This window comes from Aspergillus niger (assembly GCF_000002855.4).
Source record: "Aspergillus niger supercontig An07".
Lineage (NCBI taxonomy): Eukaryota > Fungi > Ascomycota > Eurotiomycetes > Eurotiales > Aspergillaceae > Aspergillus > Aspergillus niger.
The window spans coordinates 1,889,027-1,905,443 of NT_166523.1; the positions used below are offsets into that span (position 1 = coordinate 1,889,027).

Genomic DNA, 16,417 nt, shown 5'->3' on the forward strand with positions numbered 1-16,417 from the left:
TACTCTGCTTTTTGCATGATCTCATACTGATTGTTAGTCCTTTGTTGAAGAGTGTCTATGATCGGCATGCTGCCCTCTCACTGCTGCCCGCCCTGCGTCTCGATGGGCTTGGGCCCAGCTGCATTCTTCTTTGCGGAACCCGCAATGACGAGAGTTCCGCCTTCCCCGCTTCTGCCTTATCAAGCTGCCACCGACTATTGTTCCTCGTCGTCCGAACTCTTCACTTAGACTTTTCCCAAGTCAAACCATTATATATTGTGGATATCATCGAAGTGCTTTTCTAATAGCAAACACTCCAACACAATTCAAGACGGACGGCTCAACATGGATGCTCGTGAAGATAGTCATGCTGGTTCATGGTACTCCGACGATAAATCCACCTTGTCCTATCAACTTGACCACTGGTTGCAAGAGGTACCGGATGAGATCGAGGGCATCGGCCAACTACCAGTGCCTGGTGCACGAATGATCATTGCGCCGTATGTATCGGAAAGAGCAATTTGCATCTTGCTTCCTTGTCCTAATTTCTTCTCAGGCACGCAGGCTATGCATACTCCGGACGATGTGCCGCTTTCGCCTATAAGGCCCTGGACCTGTCACAAGCGTGAGTAATAGCCCTCTAGCCTCACTCTCGCTATCCACTGAAGCAAATAACTATACAGCAAACGAATTTTCGTTGTCGGACCATCGCATCACCATTACTTCACGACGCTTGCGCTTCCTGAGTTCACTTCGTACCATACCCCGCTCTCCGACGACCCTCTACCGCTTGATACCGAGTTCATTGCCAAGCTACGTTCAACCAGAGCAGGGTCACGAAATGGGCTAGAATTGCAATTTACCACTATGTCTCGCTCCGTGGACGAAGCTGAACACAGTATCGAACTGCATTTACCTTATATCCACCGTCTCCTACAACGCCAGCGTCCGAATCAGCCAACATCTGAATATCCGCCACTGGTCCCTATCTTGGTGGGTGCTGTTACTGAGTCGACCGAGAAGGCTTTCGGAGCTTTGCTTGCTCCGTATATTGATGATCCAGAGAATGCTTTTGTCATCAGCTCCGATTTCTGTCATTGGGGGCAGCGGTTCCGTTACACGTACTACACCCCCCAGGCTCCTAACCCTGGGCCCAGCATTCCCGTTTCCGCTCCAGGCCTCCCTCAACCCGGTATTGATGGCGATAATGTAACCGATCAAATGGAAATGGTGTCTACCGGTCGCTCCTTGAAGTCGCGGGACCGGATTAGGAGCCGAGAACCACCTATTCACGAGAGTATCTCGGCAGTCGACCTTGCGACCATGGCAGCAATTACCACCGGAGAGTACGCGCGCTTCTCGACGATACTCAAGAATACAGGGAACACTGTGTGTGGCCGTCACCCCATCGGCGTGATAATGGCTGGTATCGAAGAGATTAGAAAGAATGAAGGGGAAAAGGGCAGGTTTCACTTCATCCGATATGACCGCAGTTCAAATGTGATAGAGGTGGACGATAGCTCTGTGAGCTATGTTTCTGCCTTTACCGTGCTCTAGGTTAGCACATGCCCACTGCTAAATGAGAACCCAGAGGAATTGTCATCTGTATCCAATCCTTGCTAGGGACTGTGAATAGCCGCGTGCCCTTAAGGCTCTCTAGGATGGTGTAGGAATTACTATACAACTACTGCCATTAGATATGTCTTTCGGGTATCCTCGCCTTCACCCTCCGCATGAAAGCGGCCTTCTCATCACCTTGGCAGCATTTCCCGACCAAGGAATGGAATCCTTGGGAGGTTGAGATCACCCGTCCTGCTCCCACGAAAGGGTAGCATAGAGGTAGCATTGCTAGGGAGGCTACGGAGACCGCTTGCAAATCAAGGTCATGGTGGGCACTCTCGTTGGGCCATTGATTGATGCCCAATCCATGAGGTTGAATCTGGAGGATTCTGCTATACCCGCCATGACTGGCATGAAGAGATGGTACTCTCGGAGAGGCTTGAACAGGCATCGACGAGGGCAAACGAACGGTTGAAGATCATTGTCACATGGGCTCCCGATGGAAGCAAAGAAGGTTCGCCGTTACACGGCAATGGAGGGGGTTGGATTAAGGTAACTCGGCCACTCCGGGGCAATGACCCCAAAGAGACTGGAGAAAACGCCTCACGCCTGCCGTCTGTCGCTCACTGCGTGGTGCCGGTTTGCGGCGGGACTACATATGGTCCGATTGTCTGGTGATGGGATCGCGTGGCTGACCTGCCTGGCCGGTTACCCCGCAGCTTTGCGCGATGGTCTGCCGGGGATGGAGGAAAAAGCAAGTCGACATCCCTCATGCATGATGCAGTGTTCAAGAGGTTGCATTGGGCTGAAGAGAGTGTTTGACTTTGGTACGTTGGGACTGGTGTTGACGGCAGCCGTTAGCCAGTGACACTCTCCAACAACACCTTTAGTCGTGCGACTGCGGAGGTTTGGCACCACCAATCGATGGTGATGAGCTTAAATTGAAGTCCTACAGCTCGTAGGATTCTCAGCCAATCCGCGGTCAGGAGTGCTGGCTCAGTATTTTGGCTTTCTGACCCGTGCGGTCTCTTCGGATACTTCCGCAATGTGAGCCAAATTCCTCAAGGTTTCTTCGAAACATTTGCGCCTGCAGGGCCCCAATGGTGTTCCTGAGTCGCCTTGAGACTGGGCCCCTAATGTGATGCTCTTCAATCTCATTCGTCTCTAGTTTGATCACTTCTGGCAATCTGTTGACTTTATTGTTCCCGTGGCGTAACCAACATCTGGATGTGCCTTCTGTGCCCCAGTGGATAGATCCATTCCCTGTCACCGTTTCCAAAGTCTAGGTCGTAAGACAGGCGGAGACAAATTGCAAGGACGGCGGAGATTGCCAAATGTCGTCACACACACACCGGGGCGCAGGTGCTTGTTGGTTTGGGCCCCATGATGCCACAGCCAGAGGTGTGTCGGTATTCGCCGGCAGACAGACGACTCAAGGCAACTATAAAAGGCGCCAATGGAGGCTGTTTCAATTCTATCAACTCATATCAGAGACGTGTAGTTCCAATCTTACAGGTAAGCCAATCATCGGAGTCTTTCCGGAGATCGTTTGCTGAAACAGAGCGTTGACTAGCACCTTTGTTGCGAGACGACAAAGAGCTGCATCTAAGAACTATATCATCTGTACTGCCCACGCTCGTTCTTCACCTGTTTCCATGGTCAGTCTTTCCTTGATTCGTAGACACAGAGACGCTTGAGGCGCCCTATTGTCATTCCTTATCTCTTTTGCATCTTTGTTTTGGGCATAGTCCCGGTCACTAGTTGATATCTCGAAGATGAAGTTTCTCAAGTTACCCGTTCTGGCTCTGGCTGGTCTTTTTACCGCGGTGAGCTGTGCTCCCACGGGCCAGAACACTACTGTTCCGGTGAATGGCACTACCGAAGCGTCGACTGATCGACTTGTCTTTTGCCATTTCATGGTAAGCCTTGCATTGAGTCTGATATGGCTGGACTAAACTAACAAATTAGATCGGCATCACCAGCAACCGACAGAGCGCTGCGGACTATGACGATGACATGAAACGTGCAAAATCTCTGGGCATCGATGCCTTTGCGCTGAATATCGGGGTTGATCCCTACACTGACACGCAGCTCAACTTTGCGTACGAATCGGCCGCACGTAATGACATGAAAGTCTTCATCTCCTTCGATTTTAACTGGTACAATACCGGACAGGCATCTACAGTTGGACAAAAGATCAGACAGTACGGAAGCCTGCCAGCTCAACTCAAAGTTGATGGCAAGGTCTTCGCATCCTCATTTGCAGGAAACGGCCTTGACATCAACCAGATGCAGTCCGCTGCCGGCACCGAAGTTTTCTTCGCGCCGAACTTCCACCCCGGCCAAGGAAATTTCGGCAACATCCAGGGCGCACTGAACTGGATGGCCTGGGATAACAATGGCGATAATAAGGCACCCAGCGCTGGCCGCAATGTGACTGTTGGTGATGGCGATAAAGCGTACGTCAATGCTCTGAATGGAAAGCCTTACATTGCCCGTATGTGTCCCTCTGTGTTGTCGATGTGTTGAAATCAGTCTTGCTCATGATATACAGCTGCTTCTGGATGGTTTTTTACGCACTTCGGTGGAGAGGTGTCCTACAGCAAGAACTGGGCGTTCCCCTCGGATCTGTTGTGGTACAACCGCTGGTTCGAGATTCTGAACCTTGCACCTCGGTTTGTGGAAATTGTTACCTGGAATGACTACGGCGAGTCGCACTATATTGCACCACTAGCTTCTCCACACACCGATGACGGCGCGTCCAAATGGGTCATGGACATGTAAGTCTCCCCGCCGTGTCCAGTCCAGCATACCAGCGAGGCTGACCAGAGATTCAGGCCCCACGACGGTTGGCTGCAGATGTCGAAGCCTTTCATCGCTGCATACAAGAACGGCGACAAGTCGCCCGACAAGTACATCACCGAAGAGAAGTTGATCTACTGGTACCGGCCTACTCCAAGGAACATCAACTGCGACAGCACCGATACCACCATGGACGGCAGTCCCAACAACTCCTCTGGTAACTTCTTCCGCGGACGCCCCAATGGGTGGGAGTCCCTGCAGGATGCCGTTTTTGTTGTCTCCTTGCTTAAGTCTCCCGGCACAATCCAGGTGGCCTCGGGACAAAATAGTCAGAAGTTCGACGCACCGGTCGGCGCCAGCGCCTTCACTGTGCCCATGGGTGTCGGACAGCAGAAATTCGCTCTCGTCCGCGACGGCAAGACGGTGCTCAGCGACACCAGCCTGAAGGACATTGTCAACACGTGCATCTGCGGAATCTACAACTTCAATGCGTACGTCGGCACGGTGCCAGCCCCGTCCACCATTGACAAGCTGGGCCCAGCTGGTCTGTCGGCCCTTCAGCAGGGCTTGCGCGTGTCATGTCCGACTAACACACTGGGTCTGGGCTCAGTTGCGTCGGCGACACCAATCCCCACGCCATCACCTGCGTGAGAGTCATTTCTCTGTAGGGAAATCTAAGCTAAGATCATGTATCTTAACGTAGACCCATTGCTATGTATCTGTACTTGATCTCCGTTGTCACAAACACTCATTCATTCATTACTACAACGGGGAGAGAGAAAGAGACTCGCCTGACCTGGAAGGATCCGGACATTCATTCAGATAGTGCATTGCTTCAATCAAGCCATCTACTTTCCACCTTTCTATAGAAATAACTACCAAGGAACCCCCAAGAAGCGTAAATCAATCCTTGCACCTCCCAAGCCACTTCCTCCTCATCCATTCCCACCGCCCCCGTAATCTCCGCACCCCCCGGATACATGTTCATATTTATAGGCTGTCTCTATACGGCATGATGTAGCTTATCTTCAGATGGATATCGTGAAAATAGACTAGCTAGAGTAATTTAGGATAACCAGAAGGATAAATGTTTGATCGTTCAAACGTGGGGAATCCATGGTACAATAGCAGTTGATCCAGAAGGGGGGAGAGTTTGTATACGGGGTGGACCTCGGGCCAGCGCAGCCCGACCAGTCCCTAACATCGGAATGAAAAGACGCCCTGCGTTGGACAAGAGAGATAGTGGCTGCCTGATGACCTGGCGGGCTGTCATACTATTTGCAGGATCTCCGCCTGAACCCCGGGCGAGCCAATGCCATCTGGCAGCGAGAACAGTTTGGTCTGTCTCCGACTGTCTCCGGAGCAGCTTATCGGAGAGACTCGAGCACTTATCGTGGTTTATCTCCCGCCGGCGCATTTAAACCACCGCCAGCCCCTGACCACATAGTTCGCTGCATCTCACCGACTTTCTCGGATCTACTTTGCTTATGACCTGTTCTGACCGGCACAATGATCTTCTCCGGTGAGGCTGTCTGTTGTTGATATCTCTCGCCCCAACAGTGCCTCTGTTCCTCGCCATGGATCTGTTCGATTAAGCCTGGCGCTTACTGTCGGTTTCCCCTCTCCATCGCCTACTGCTGTCCTTCAGCCCGGATCTCGCGTGATCGATTTCCATTTTCTACCTCACTTTGATCTGCTTCTCTCAGATCATTGCGCATACTTGTGAACCCATCTTTACTCTTACTTTGACATCATGGCTTGTTGACGGGTTGATCCCGCCTTGTGCTTATACTTGTGCTTCCTTGACTGTTTTCCATCTCGTCGTCTTTTGTCCACGTGCCATATCACGACGCCATGGCGCGCAGCAAGCAGGGGGTGTTTTCTTGGGAGGATGTGTTGGCGCATCGCTACCAGAGTACGTATACCTTGTCCACAGTTACACTCCTAATATACTGGTAGCATATTAACCACCCATCACTCACCAGACAACAAACCATCCGGGCTCCCCAGGTCACGACGATACAGCGCCGTTCAAGGCCAACGGACGTCCTCTAAACCCGACACCAGAACGGAATGGACCATCCAATCGCAAAGCGCCCTACTGGCCAAGCTATCGCCCGAGCTGCGACTCATGATCTGGGAGATGGTCCTGGGCGGCATGCGCATCCACATCATCCAACGTCCGAACCGGCGAATGGGCCATGTAGTCTGTCCCCAGACTAGCGCATGCGATATCTGTCGCGGCGGACTCCCAGGCATCAAAGAGTCGGCGGGTCTGCTGGCGCTGTCGATGACATGTAAACAGATGTGAGTCACATCTCATATACCTACTACATAGTACAATATACTCATTGATACTCAGCTACTGCGAGTCTATCTATATGCTCTACTCGCTCAACACCTTTGAATTCAGCAATACCTGGTCGCTGACATACCTGCGACCCACCATTCCGGCCGACTTCTGGGACGCCATCCGCGAGGTCGAACTCCGCTGGGCGTTCCCGGGCCACTGGCTCCCCTGCAAGGACCCCGTCAAGTCGGTCTACTTCTCCGCTGGCCGGCAGCAGTGGGTGGAGACGTGTCTGGCTCTCACAGACATGCAGGGCTTGCAGACGTTCACGCTGCAGCTGAGTGGGAGCTGGTTCTGCGAGCCGGTGGAAAAGATCCCGGTGTTCTTGGAACCGCTACGGGCGCTGCATCTGCGACAGCGATGGAAGTTGCAGCTGCCGAGGCAGCCATATTATGTAAAGGAGATTCGGAATATTGATGGGGATTTGAGAAAGCGGGGGATTGAGTGTGTGGTGAGGGTGGTTTAGCATTTTTGATAGCATGATAGCGTGTTGGCGATAATTTATACCCTTAATAGTTGCTGAGATATTTAATGGATGGGAATTGCGCTTTGGAATATATTAATGAATGCATATTCTTTGTTGGTGTACGAGTATACTAGTATCTATAGCACGCTCTGCCACACAATATATATACTAGTACCATGATCATACCCACAAACAGTCAACATATAAAACGCAAGCCGCCAACATCCTTATATATCTACACAAACCAGTTCAATCCAATATCATCTCCTGCTCACTGATACTACTACCATCATTATCACTACCCAGTATCACAAGTTAACAGCTTAAATAATCGTATATCCCACCTCCCCATCCTATCCTCTACCCCAAACATCCCCCCCAGCACAGCACAGCACAGCACAGCACAGCACAACAACAAGCACATCAACATTCCCACCCATCACCACAGAAACCCACTCGCCACAAGATACTCACCCATCAATCACCTAATCCAGGGGTAAATTCATCTACCAGAATAGTTAATTACATAAGATGATAATATTCCAACCGAGGAATGTACGTATGTATGCATGTGGCGTCAGACAGGTTATGTAGAAGTAAATGTACCTGCGTCGATGGAGTACTGTAGCCTCTGTAGTCTAATTTTGTTTCCATTCTTCGGCGTTTGACGTGTCTTGGCTGCTTATTTGGGGGAGGAGGTGTTGAGTCAGTGGACTGGTTTGTTTGGTGGTGGAAGGGGGGATGGTATAGTAGGGGATGGGCTATTCTTTATGGAACGGAAATGAGCTCAAGATTGTACTCTGAAGTATCGAGGGTAGCTCGAGTAGTAGTTCAATTGGTCGTTGGTAGGGGTATCCGGCGATGGTTAAAGTAGACGTATATTGTACTGTATATATGGCCATGTATAAGGATACCGAGATCTATTCTTGAATTAGTCTTTCTGCTTGTGCCTACTTGTTTATATCTATAACTAGTACAAGCAGAGTATATACAGAATCGTGGCGTCGTGATGGGGTTGTATTTCGGATCTCCAGAAGCTTCTTCTATGGCCAACGCTTGGGAGTGGATTGGGGATGATGGCCTGTAAGCACCAAAGACAGGTGCACACATTCCCCCTTCGCCTGGGTGGAAAGAAATCAAGCTTATTATCCTCCAGTACCTCTTCGGTGACATACGTCAATTCAGCTTTTGTGGTGGCTGGTGGCTGGGCCAAAGAATGTGTGGGCATTCTTGACAAGGAATCGAGAGAGTTGCGAGATGGAAAGTTGATGAGGTGCTCAGGAGATCGGTTCCATGGATGAGATGTTAATCTTCATTTAAAAGAAAATGGATGGAGTCAGTTCTGGAAGGGATGGTTCATGGTGTAAGTTGGGATGGGTAAAGGTTATACAAGTATAGATGGGAGGTAAGAGAGGAGTGACATCAGTTGCATGCACATGAATTCCTTAGTGGTAGGCTCGCATTCTTGAGAATTGTGCCATTGACTTTCATTCAGGGCAGTCGAGGGAAATCGGAGAGAAGACTGAGACAGACAGTTCAGCTAGTAGATAGAAGCAGAACAGGTGCTGGTGCTGGTGCTGTCTTCCGCCGACTCAACTGCACCATCTCATGTCGACCTGACAACGCCAAAATTCCCGAGCAGTGTTCCTGATTAATACTCCGCGGATGCACACTTCTTCTCTAGATTGTTTGCTCATTGACGGCCAGTAAATCAGGGAGCAGGCCTGGTGGAATGTCTCTTTCTCCCCAAGAATGGACAGCCGGCATACCGAGCCAAACAACAAACAACCAAATCTACGAGTCTGTTCCACTGATGTACATCCAACTACCCAGCTCAAGCTCAACAGCACCAAAGGGGGCAGTTTGTTATTCTGTCCATTGCAATGGATCGACCGTCAATAATCATATCAGACATATTAAATACATATCACTTCAACATGCAGCCATGCACATCAAATTCTTCTTCTCTTTCCCAGCCCCATCTACACACGCCGTACTACATGCTTTAGGGTCTGTACTACTGAAGTGATCAACAACCATGCGACAGGCCATGTCCACTCGCACCTTCGGTGCATTTCGAAGGGATGTTCAAATAGCTCAAGCTTCCGCCGCCCCGTATTCTTCGTACGGAGGTTCGTCATCTACCTACGACGACGGTCAGTGGCACGGAGGATATTCATCGGGCAGTTCATCCGATCAACAAGCAGGCTCCGGTCAGAGCCAGTCAGGAACTATGTCTTCAGGTAGTGGGAACACAGGGAGCTCGGGCACAAGCGGAGACTCCTACGGCGCTGGTAGTGCCGCCCAAGCCAGTCCTGTTGCTTCGACAGAGAACTCAGCGTCGTCATGGTCTGAAGGAAGTTCCGCCAGCAGTGGCCAGGGCAATACCCAGGGGTGGAGTAGCCAATATGTTCAGAACGCACCGTCTCCATCGGCTGTAAGTGTGACATGGGAAACGTCGGGCATTCCTACACAGACAGCCACCTGGACCAGCATGACATTGAGCACCTCCACAACCAGCAATACCACACCCACTCGCTCGAGCACTACCGAAACCGAAGCCCCCGCCAGTACAACGACAGCCGCCTCTGCTGCAGGTACCTCGCATGTCGCTACGCCCCAGTCTACCAAGTTGGCCATGGGGCTGAGTATTGCATTGGCTGTCGTGGCCATCCTAGGCTTCTTTGTGTGGTCATTGCACCGGAAGAAACGGGCCTTGCAGAGGGCAATAGCTGGCCACACCGGCCGCAACGAGAAGCCAGACCCTAGTCCACAACAACCGTCAATGATGAAGAGATGTGCCAACAGCATCTGCAACGGTGCATCAGCCATTAATTTCAAGTCTGCCAAATCGCGTCTACGTTCGACTTCCATGCGTCTTCCTGGAGCTCCCAAGGCGGAGTACAAACCAATCAAGGACTTGGCGCTCAAGGTCTATGCCAATGGCCGCGGGATGCTACGTACAGCAGCGAACATTGCACGGTCTACCTGGAAGAAGTCGAACGTGCATGTTCCCCGACCTGCATCTGAGTATATGCACGATCCCAACAGTGTCGTGCGGGATGGCTTCCGTCAGATCCATCGGTCATACTTGTCTTTGCCTCAGACACGCAGCATCAACAACAATAAGGATAACAAGGATATCCATCCCGCATTGCGAGGTCTACATTCCTCCACTGAGACATTAGTCGGGGCAGACATGGGAAGAATCAAGGAAGTAACCGTGTCCAACACTCCTCCAAAAGAAGAGACTGGCAGGATTCCAGAGGCCAATGTCGCTACAGTGGAGACCATTTCGCGAGGCACATCGACGAATTCCAGCTCCCCGGCAGTTTCGAGAAGCCCAACCATTGAGGTCCCTACTATCGAAATACCCACTTCTCCTGGAGCACCTCCAATTTCATTGGCTCGTGTGTATCGCGTCGACATGGATTTCCGCCCTGTGAGCCCTGAACACGTTGGACTCAAGGAGGGACAAACGGCTATCCTACACCTAGTATACGAAGATGGATGGGTAAGACACGAGCCTTTGGTAACCCGTCCTATAACTCTAGCTAACATAGTCAGGCATTGGTCACTGTCCTCGAAACCAACAAAGAAGGCCTCGTCCCACGGGCCTGTTTCTCCGCCCAACCAATACGGAACCAAGCCCAGTATCTCGGAAACAACATCAGTATCTCGACGGATCACGTTCCTCGCTCTCCGCGTCCTGCGACTCCCACCTCGCCATGCGAGTCGACATCTGATGGCGATCTCGGACGGTTCTACTCGAACTGCGTGAGTCCGGAGTTGCCGCCAGTTGACGATGAGAGACCACAGACGCCGCGGCTGAAGTCTTTGCCGTCGATTGCGAGTTTCCTGAAATCACCTCCCAGCTTTAAGAGCATGGTTTAGGTGGCTAGTAGATTTCGCTTCATGTGAATATTCGGTGTGACCCGTGTTAAGCGACGGGTGCACTTTTATTGTATATAAACGATATCATAATGTCTTGTGCGGATACCTTATAAAATATTGATTTGACACGTTTGTTGATAGATCTCGGTAGTAGATGTTGCGAGACATGAGATGGCATGTTTCGGTCCCTTGTGAACTATCTACTCTGTGGGAGTGATCCATCGTTACACGGCTCCTTTCCAGCAGCAGTTCATCTTCATCTTTCTTGCTCTCCCGCTCAAGCGGCCACTTATTAGTAGGGTAAGACCTGGCATGGGTGTACGCCAGCGGTGTATAATTGTTTGCCTTGATCACAAGAGCCGTCACATCACACATGGCAGCTTATTGATTCCTAATCTTTGGCATATCAAGAAGCAAATGTGCTCGGGATATACCTTACCTGCATCCTTAACCATGCTATATATATTATGCATAGTGTCTGTATCTTTAAAATGATTGCAGTCAGTAAGTACATGCTCAATCCAAATCAGTGTGTGTTTCGGGGCAGTAGATATAAGTTTATTGAATGCTCATAACTACCAGTATATATATTTCCAGTCATGTCATCGTTACTACCATTAATATTAAGTTATCACAGCAATGATGAATAGAATAAACAGAAGGGCAGAAAGGATCCTTGTTCGGATTCAATGTCTACTATCCACTACATATACTTGGTAGATGTACCTGTGCAGTAATGACCCTCCATCCATAGACAATTGAACTACTAAACTCAGCATCCAATAAAACACTTATGAACATATCACCCCATAAACACTTATTAATTATTCCACAGCACTTATACTTGAAAATGCAGTATACATCCACACAAATATACACAAAAGTATGGGCATAAATAAAATACACATACACAGCAATACCACCACACAATCCCACACTCACATGACACCACAACCGACGAACCACAAGCGCCCGTTCCAGTGCAGATCACCGCTGATTTCATTTACCGTCCGAAAGAAAATCCATCTAAATATAGCTACGATGCTATCTTAGCGTGCGGGGTCTTCTTGCTTTCTTTCTTTCTTTGATGCTTTTGTTTATTGCTATAATTTTCATGAATTTTCGAATAATTTTCTATGTCTATACAATATGTATCAAGATTCACGTTATATTCAATCATGAACTATCTACACACATACATAGTTGAACGTAGATGGTGAACCGAGATAATATGGGGCCAACATTCCTGTTCCTGAACCATACCTCACTACGTACTAACTAAACTAAACCGTTCACCCCGTAATACCAATTAATTAATTTCCTCAATCAATCAATCAACTATCCGGATTCCATCCCTGTCTCACTTCTCACCTCATTCATCCACCCCATCATCCGACTCCGACTCCCGAACTGACACAGTCAACAAGTCACTAGCCAGGTACACACACACAACACGGTCGGGTAATTCCCATCCTTCTTTACCCGTTCTATCCTATCTCCTTCCTTACTATCCAAGTAAGTAGTGTCCTGATTTCCTGATTTAGTCTCACCCCGTTCGTTCGTTCCTGAACCGGTTCCACGTTCCAACCCTCCCTCCATTCCGCTTTCTGAAACCTTAGCTACTTTCGGATCACGTTTTCATAGCCTACGTGGTATGTATGCTACCCTAGTATATTAGATAATCGATCTCGCTTCGAGTGAGTCCATATCCTACAGCCAGCCATACTACTATCTAGTACATAGCCAGTAAATAAATCACAACATTTATTTTACGAAGGGCAACCACGAAAGTAAAAAAACCAGGCAGGTATATTCATTTCCCAAACCGGGGAGAACATCCCCCATCCCTAAGGATCTAGCGTACCTTGTTTTGGGGGGGTGTCTAGGCTAAGAACGGGGTGGAAATTGTGGGTTCTGAAAGTGGAGAGTAACTTAGTCTAGTAGAAAAAAAGTAAAAGGGGGTTGGTTGGTGGGTTTTGGGTTGGAGAGGTTGGACCCTGAATTTTCTTTTCTCTACACTCGGTTCGAAAAGTCTTGGCTTGGGGTAAGATTTACCTTTGGGTTAAAGGGTGTTGTGAGGTTTGGTTGGCGGAAATTAAGGGTTCTTCTTTTCGGTTTTCTTTTGGTCACTCTTTGTGTGTGTGTGTGTGTGTGTATTTGTGGAGGGTATTGTTATCTTTCATTGATATTTTTATTTCTTTATATTATTATTGATGTATGTATGTATGTATGGACATATGGGCTGATGGTTGATGAATGATGGAAAGAAGTAAGCTGGGTCCGTCTGGGTCTGTTGGAGAAGACGGAGGGGACAGAGGGTCCGTTCAGCTTCCGGAAAGTCCGGGCGAGGCGCGCGAAAAAAAAGTCTTGATGATGGTGCGTGTAAAGTGCACTTTAGGGGAACACAGACAAGGCATAGATTTACCCCATAATAACTACGATCTATTGATCTTGATAAGGGTCTCGACCAAGACAAAGTGGATATGATTTCTATCTCGACGATGATCGTGTCGAACTATCAGTTTATCCACAGTGCAAGGACACAAAAAGAGGACAGGACTAGTTTAGTACGAATTGGTCTGATTGCAATACGAACGGCTGAATCTAGGCGATGCACGTATCTTCCCATCTACGCATGGTGGTAAGAAAAGTATCAGTAGATGCTCAATTCGGTATCTGAGATCGCCAGGAGTCAGAACAAAAATGGAAAATGAAGGTGCCGCTGCGCCTGTCAGACCCCAGCGCCGAAACATCTGTCTCATAAACGCGGCCATGACTGGCCAACACCAGTGCTTGGCATGCACCCTAACAACAAAACACGGGATGAAATGAAAATGAAAATGAAAATGAAAAATTGGAAATGATTATAAGGAAATTAATATGGAGAAGCTGAGGAAATGCTCAAGGCTAAAACGAATCCAAATGAAAAGCCTGTCACGATCGCGCCTCCCAACCTGCCCGTTTCCCCAAGGTATCCGATTATATAACCTGAAAATGCATCATAAATAAAGGAAAGGAAATGATCTGGTGGTGGACAAAGTGTCACATAAAAAGGAAATCCAGAATGAATGAGTAGATAGGATGGGGATGGTTAGATAACCACCCCAGATTGTTGTGGCGAACACTAGTAGTATTCGCAGCCCGCCGACCGAGGCGGTTGCCTCGGGGGCGGCTGGGCGAGAAACGACCCGATTCTCGTCCGGACGTGAGCCCGGACGCCGGCAGAGGTGTCATTAGAATCCATACGGAAATGCTCCTTAGCAATGGAAGGATGTAGCGAGTCGTGAAACATGCGATGCCGCTGATGTGAATCCGATAACAGGCGGAGGCCAATCGTGTATCTCGTGTCATGGTGTCGTCCATCGAGAGACGGTCCAGCCAGATTATGTGGTCGTGTAGGGTTGTACCTTGCGGGAACCCGAAGTCCCGACCGGTCGCTGCGTACCGATCAAGAGGCACCGAGCCTTACGTGCCGCAAGGTGACATTATGAGGGGTGAGGGCTGAGACACGCCCAAAGTTACCGGCCGTTGTGCGATCCGTCAGGGCCAGAATGGCCAGAATTCCTCTGTCGAGTATCGAGCCACTCCATGGGGACATCCTGCCGCGAGGCGGGCGTCTTCTGATCCTCAGGTCGGCCGGTGGGTGTGTTCTGGGGGAAGAGGTTGTTCAGTTCCGCAGCAAGGGCGGACGCAGTGTAGGCACGCAGCTCCCTCTCTTCACGCTCATCTTCCTTCATCAGGCGTCGCTGATCCGTCTTCGAGAGATTCTCCCGGCGCTTCTTCCGGATCTCGTGGATCACCCACACAAGCACCTCCTCAGGAGCACGGTTCCGGGCCTTGCCATGTCGTGTTGGGCTTCGAACATAGCGTCTAGTAACATCTGTGGCTCCATCGATCGAGAATGCAACGCAGTAAGAGATTTTTCGTCCCCAGCCTATAGCTATGATTAGCGTATGTCAGACGAATGGACACTAGATACATACCCTCAGTGTAGAGACGGGGCTGATCCCAGGCCTCCTCACAAGCATCTACATGCACCCAACGGCGCTGATGCTCCGAGTACACCTCAGTCCAGACGTGATCCTCGGCGTTCCACACCCATCGTACACGTCCACCAAGAGCTCTGCAGAACATGCTAAAGCAGTTGGCCCATTCACCGGCACGTCCTCGTCGAGTTTGCAGCAACTGCCACACATCCGAGTAGCGGGGGAATCTTTCGTAGGCACCACACATTCCTTCCGAGCATCGGTACAATTCGACACGAGTTGCACCGCGTGCGGTCTCATCGGGCGACGGGGGAGTCATTCCTTGGGCAATCGAGGGCGAGCCGCATCGAGCGCAGGGAGGGTTATTGACGAATTTAAAGAAGCAATTCTTGAACCACCTATATCAAGATCGGTCAGCAAAGCTCAGGAAACGATTCATTACGTTGAAAAATAACTCACCTGAGGAGCGCCCGAATGACGCAGTCTTGGTATCCCCATTCCGGCTTTCCTCCTACACTAGCTGCCTGAGCCTGCATAATCTGACTTTCTTCCTCTGCCTCCGAGTACAACCGGTCGAGGGGAATGTGGGCGAGAGCCTCATCCAAAAGACCGGGGTTCTCATATTTGGTCGGTGTTACAGAAAGAACGTGGAGAAGGTTGCGAAATTTCAGAGAAGCCGGATCTTGTGGGGGAGCAGGAACGATAGGAAGATTGCGGAGCAAGGGTGATTGAGTAGACGTTTGCGGAGGCATTTGGGGAGGGTATTGGGCGGCGGTCGGAGGCGGTGGTGGTGGTGCTCGCGAGGGATGAGGCGGGTACAGGCCAGGGGACATAGCCGCGGGCGCTGGCGATTGTGTGCGGGATGAAGCTCGGGACTGTTCCTGAAGCTGGTTGAATCTCTTGTTGCGCATCAATTGTTCGAAGGCGTTGGTAAGTTCTGAGGCGTCGAAGTTCTCAGGCTGCAGCGCCGGGTTGTGGTGTCGACCGTCCGCCATGGTGGTAGGGGGTAGGGTCAACGACACCAGCGAGTGTTAAGGCGTGTGAATCTCCAGATTGGGTGACTTGCAATGCTCCTGGGGATTCGGAATCGACTAGTAACGTGTCTCCGGATGCAGGGAAGAAACACGGAAGAGATGAAAGTTGGTGGGATGGATGGAAAAGTGATGTCGACGCAGGCCAGGTAGTAGTAGGTTGGAAGGTCCGTCAGGTCGGCCGGTTGTAATGATAGTCGCACAGCCTAGCCAGGCGGTCGCCACGCTTGGCGCTGGTCAACGTAACCGCCACGACTACGGAGGGATCAAGATGGTGACGAAAATAGACGGATACTAAGCCAAATGTCGAGATGGCTACAGTATAATCAAGTAGTGTGAGAAGGCGAAG

General features: G+C 50.1%; 7 protein-coding genes across 7 annotated transcripts; 5 read left to right on the forward strand and 2 right to left on the reverse strand.

The window, feature by feature from the left end:
• Window positions 1–324: 324 nt before the first annotated feature.
• On the forward strand, window positions 325–1,536 carry An07g08630 (uncharacterized protein; the record flags this gene model as incomplete). The annotated part of the gene is made up of 4 exons (XM_059748663.1): window positions 325–479; window positions 536–604; window positions 663–1,100; window positions 1,251–1,536. 4 exons carry the CDS (start codon window positions 325–327, stop codon window positions 1,534–1,536), a joined length of 948 nt encoding a protein of 315 aa, XP_059601061.1.
• Window positions 1,537–3,314: 1,778 nt separating this feature from the next.
• On the forward strand, window positions 3,315–4,992 carry An07g08640 (uncharacterized protein; the record flags this gene model as incomplete). Its single annotated transcript, XM_001391902.3, has 4 exons — window positions 3,315–3,458; window positions 3,508–4,036; window positions 4,094–4,319; window positions 4,377–4,992. 4 exons carry the CDS (start codon window positions 3,315–3,317, stop codon window positions 4,990–4,992), a joined length of 1,515 nt encoding a protein of 504 aa, XP_001391939.3.
• A 1,203-nt stretch (window positions 4,993–6,195) lies between these two features.
• An07g08650 (hypothetical protein) lies at window positions 6,196–7,157 on the forward strand (the record flags this gene model as incomplete). Its single annotated transcript, XM_001391903.3, has 3 exons — window positions 6,196–6,256; window positions 6,327–6,648; window positions 6,704–7,157. 3 exons carry the CDS (start codon window positions 6,196–6,198, stop codon window positions 7,155–7,157), a joined length of 837 nt encoding a protein of 278 aa, XP_001391940.1.
• Window positions 7,158–8,166: 1,009 nt separating this feature from the next.
• An07g08660 (hypothetical protein) lies at window positions 8,167–8,458 on the forward strand (the record flags this gene model as incomplete). Its single annotated transcript, XM_059748664.1, has 2 exons — window positions 8,167–8,240; window positions 8,314–8,458. The coding sequence occupies 2 exons, from the start codon at window positions 8,167–8,169 to the stop codon at window positions 8,456–8,458; spliced, it is 219 nt and encodes a 72-aa protein (XP_059601062.1).
• Window positions 8,459–9,195: 737 nt separating this feature from the next.
• On the forward strand, window positions 9,196–11,051 carry An07g08670 (uncharacterized protein; the record flags this gene model as incomplete). The annotated part of the gene is made up of 3 exons (XM_059748666.1): window positions 9,196–9,594; window positions 9,634–10,671; window positions 10,725–11,051. The coding sequence occupies 3 exons, from the start codon at window positions 9,196–9,198 to the stop codon at window positions 11,049–11,051; spliced, it is 1,764 nt and encodes a 587-aa protein (XP_059601063.1).
• Window positions 11,052–12,087: 1,036 nt separating this feature from the next.
• Window positions 12,088–12,650, reverse strand: An07g08680 (uncharacterized protein; the record flags this gene model as incomplete). The annotated part of the gene is made up of 4 exons (XM_059748667.1): window positions 12,088–12,191; window positions 12,251–12,329; window positions 12,423–12,461; window positions 12,498–12,650. 4 exons carry the CDS (start codon window positions 12,648–12,650, stop codon window positions 12,088–12,090), a joined length of 375 nt encoding a protein of 124 aa, XP_059601064.1.
• Window positions 12,651–14,569: 1,919 nt separating this feature from the next.
• Window positions 14,570–15,789, reverse strand: An07g08690 (uncharacterized protein; the record flags this gene model as incomplete). The annotated part of the gene is made up of 3 exons (XM_001391907.3): window positions 14,570–14,985; window positions 15,035–15,435; window positions 15,497–15,789. 3 exons carry the CDS (start codon window positions 15,787–15,789, stop codon window positions 14,570–14,572), a joined length of 1,110 nt encoding a protein of 369 aa, XP_001391944.3.
• Between the last annotated feature and the right edge of the window lie 628 nt (window positions 15,790–16,417).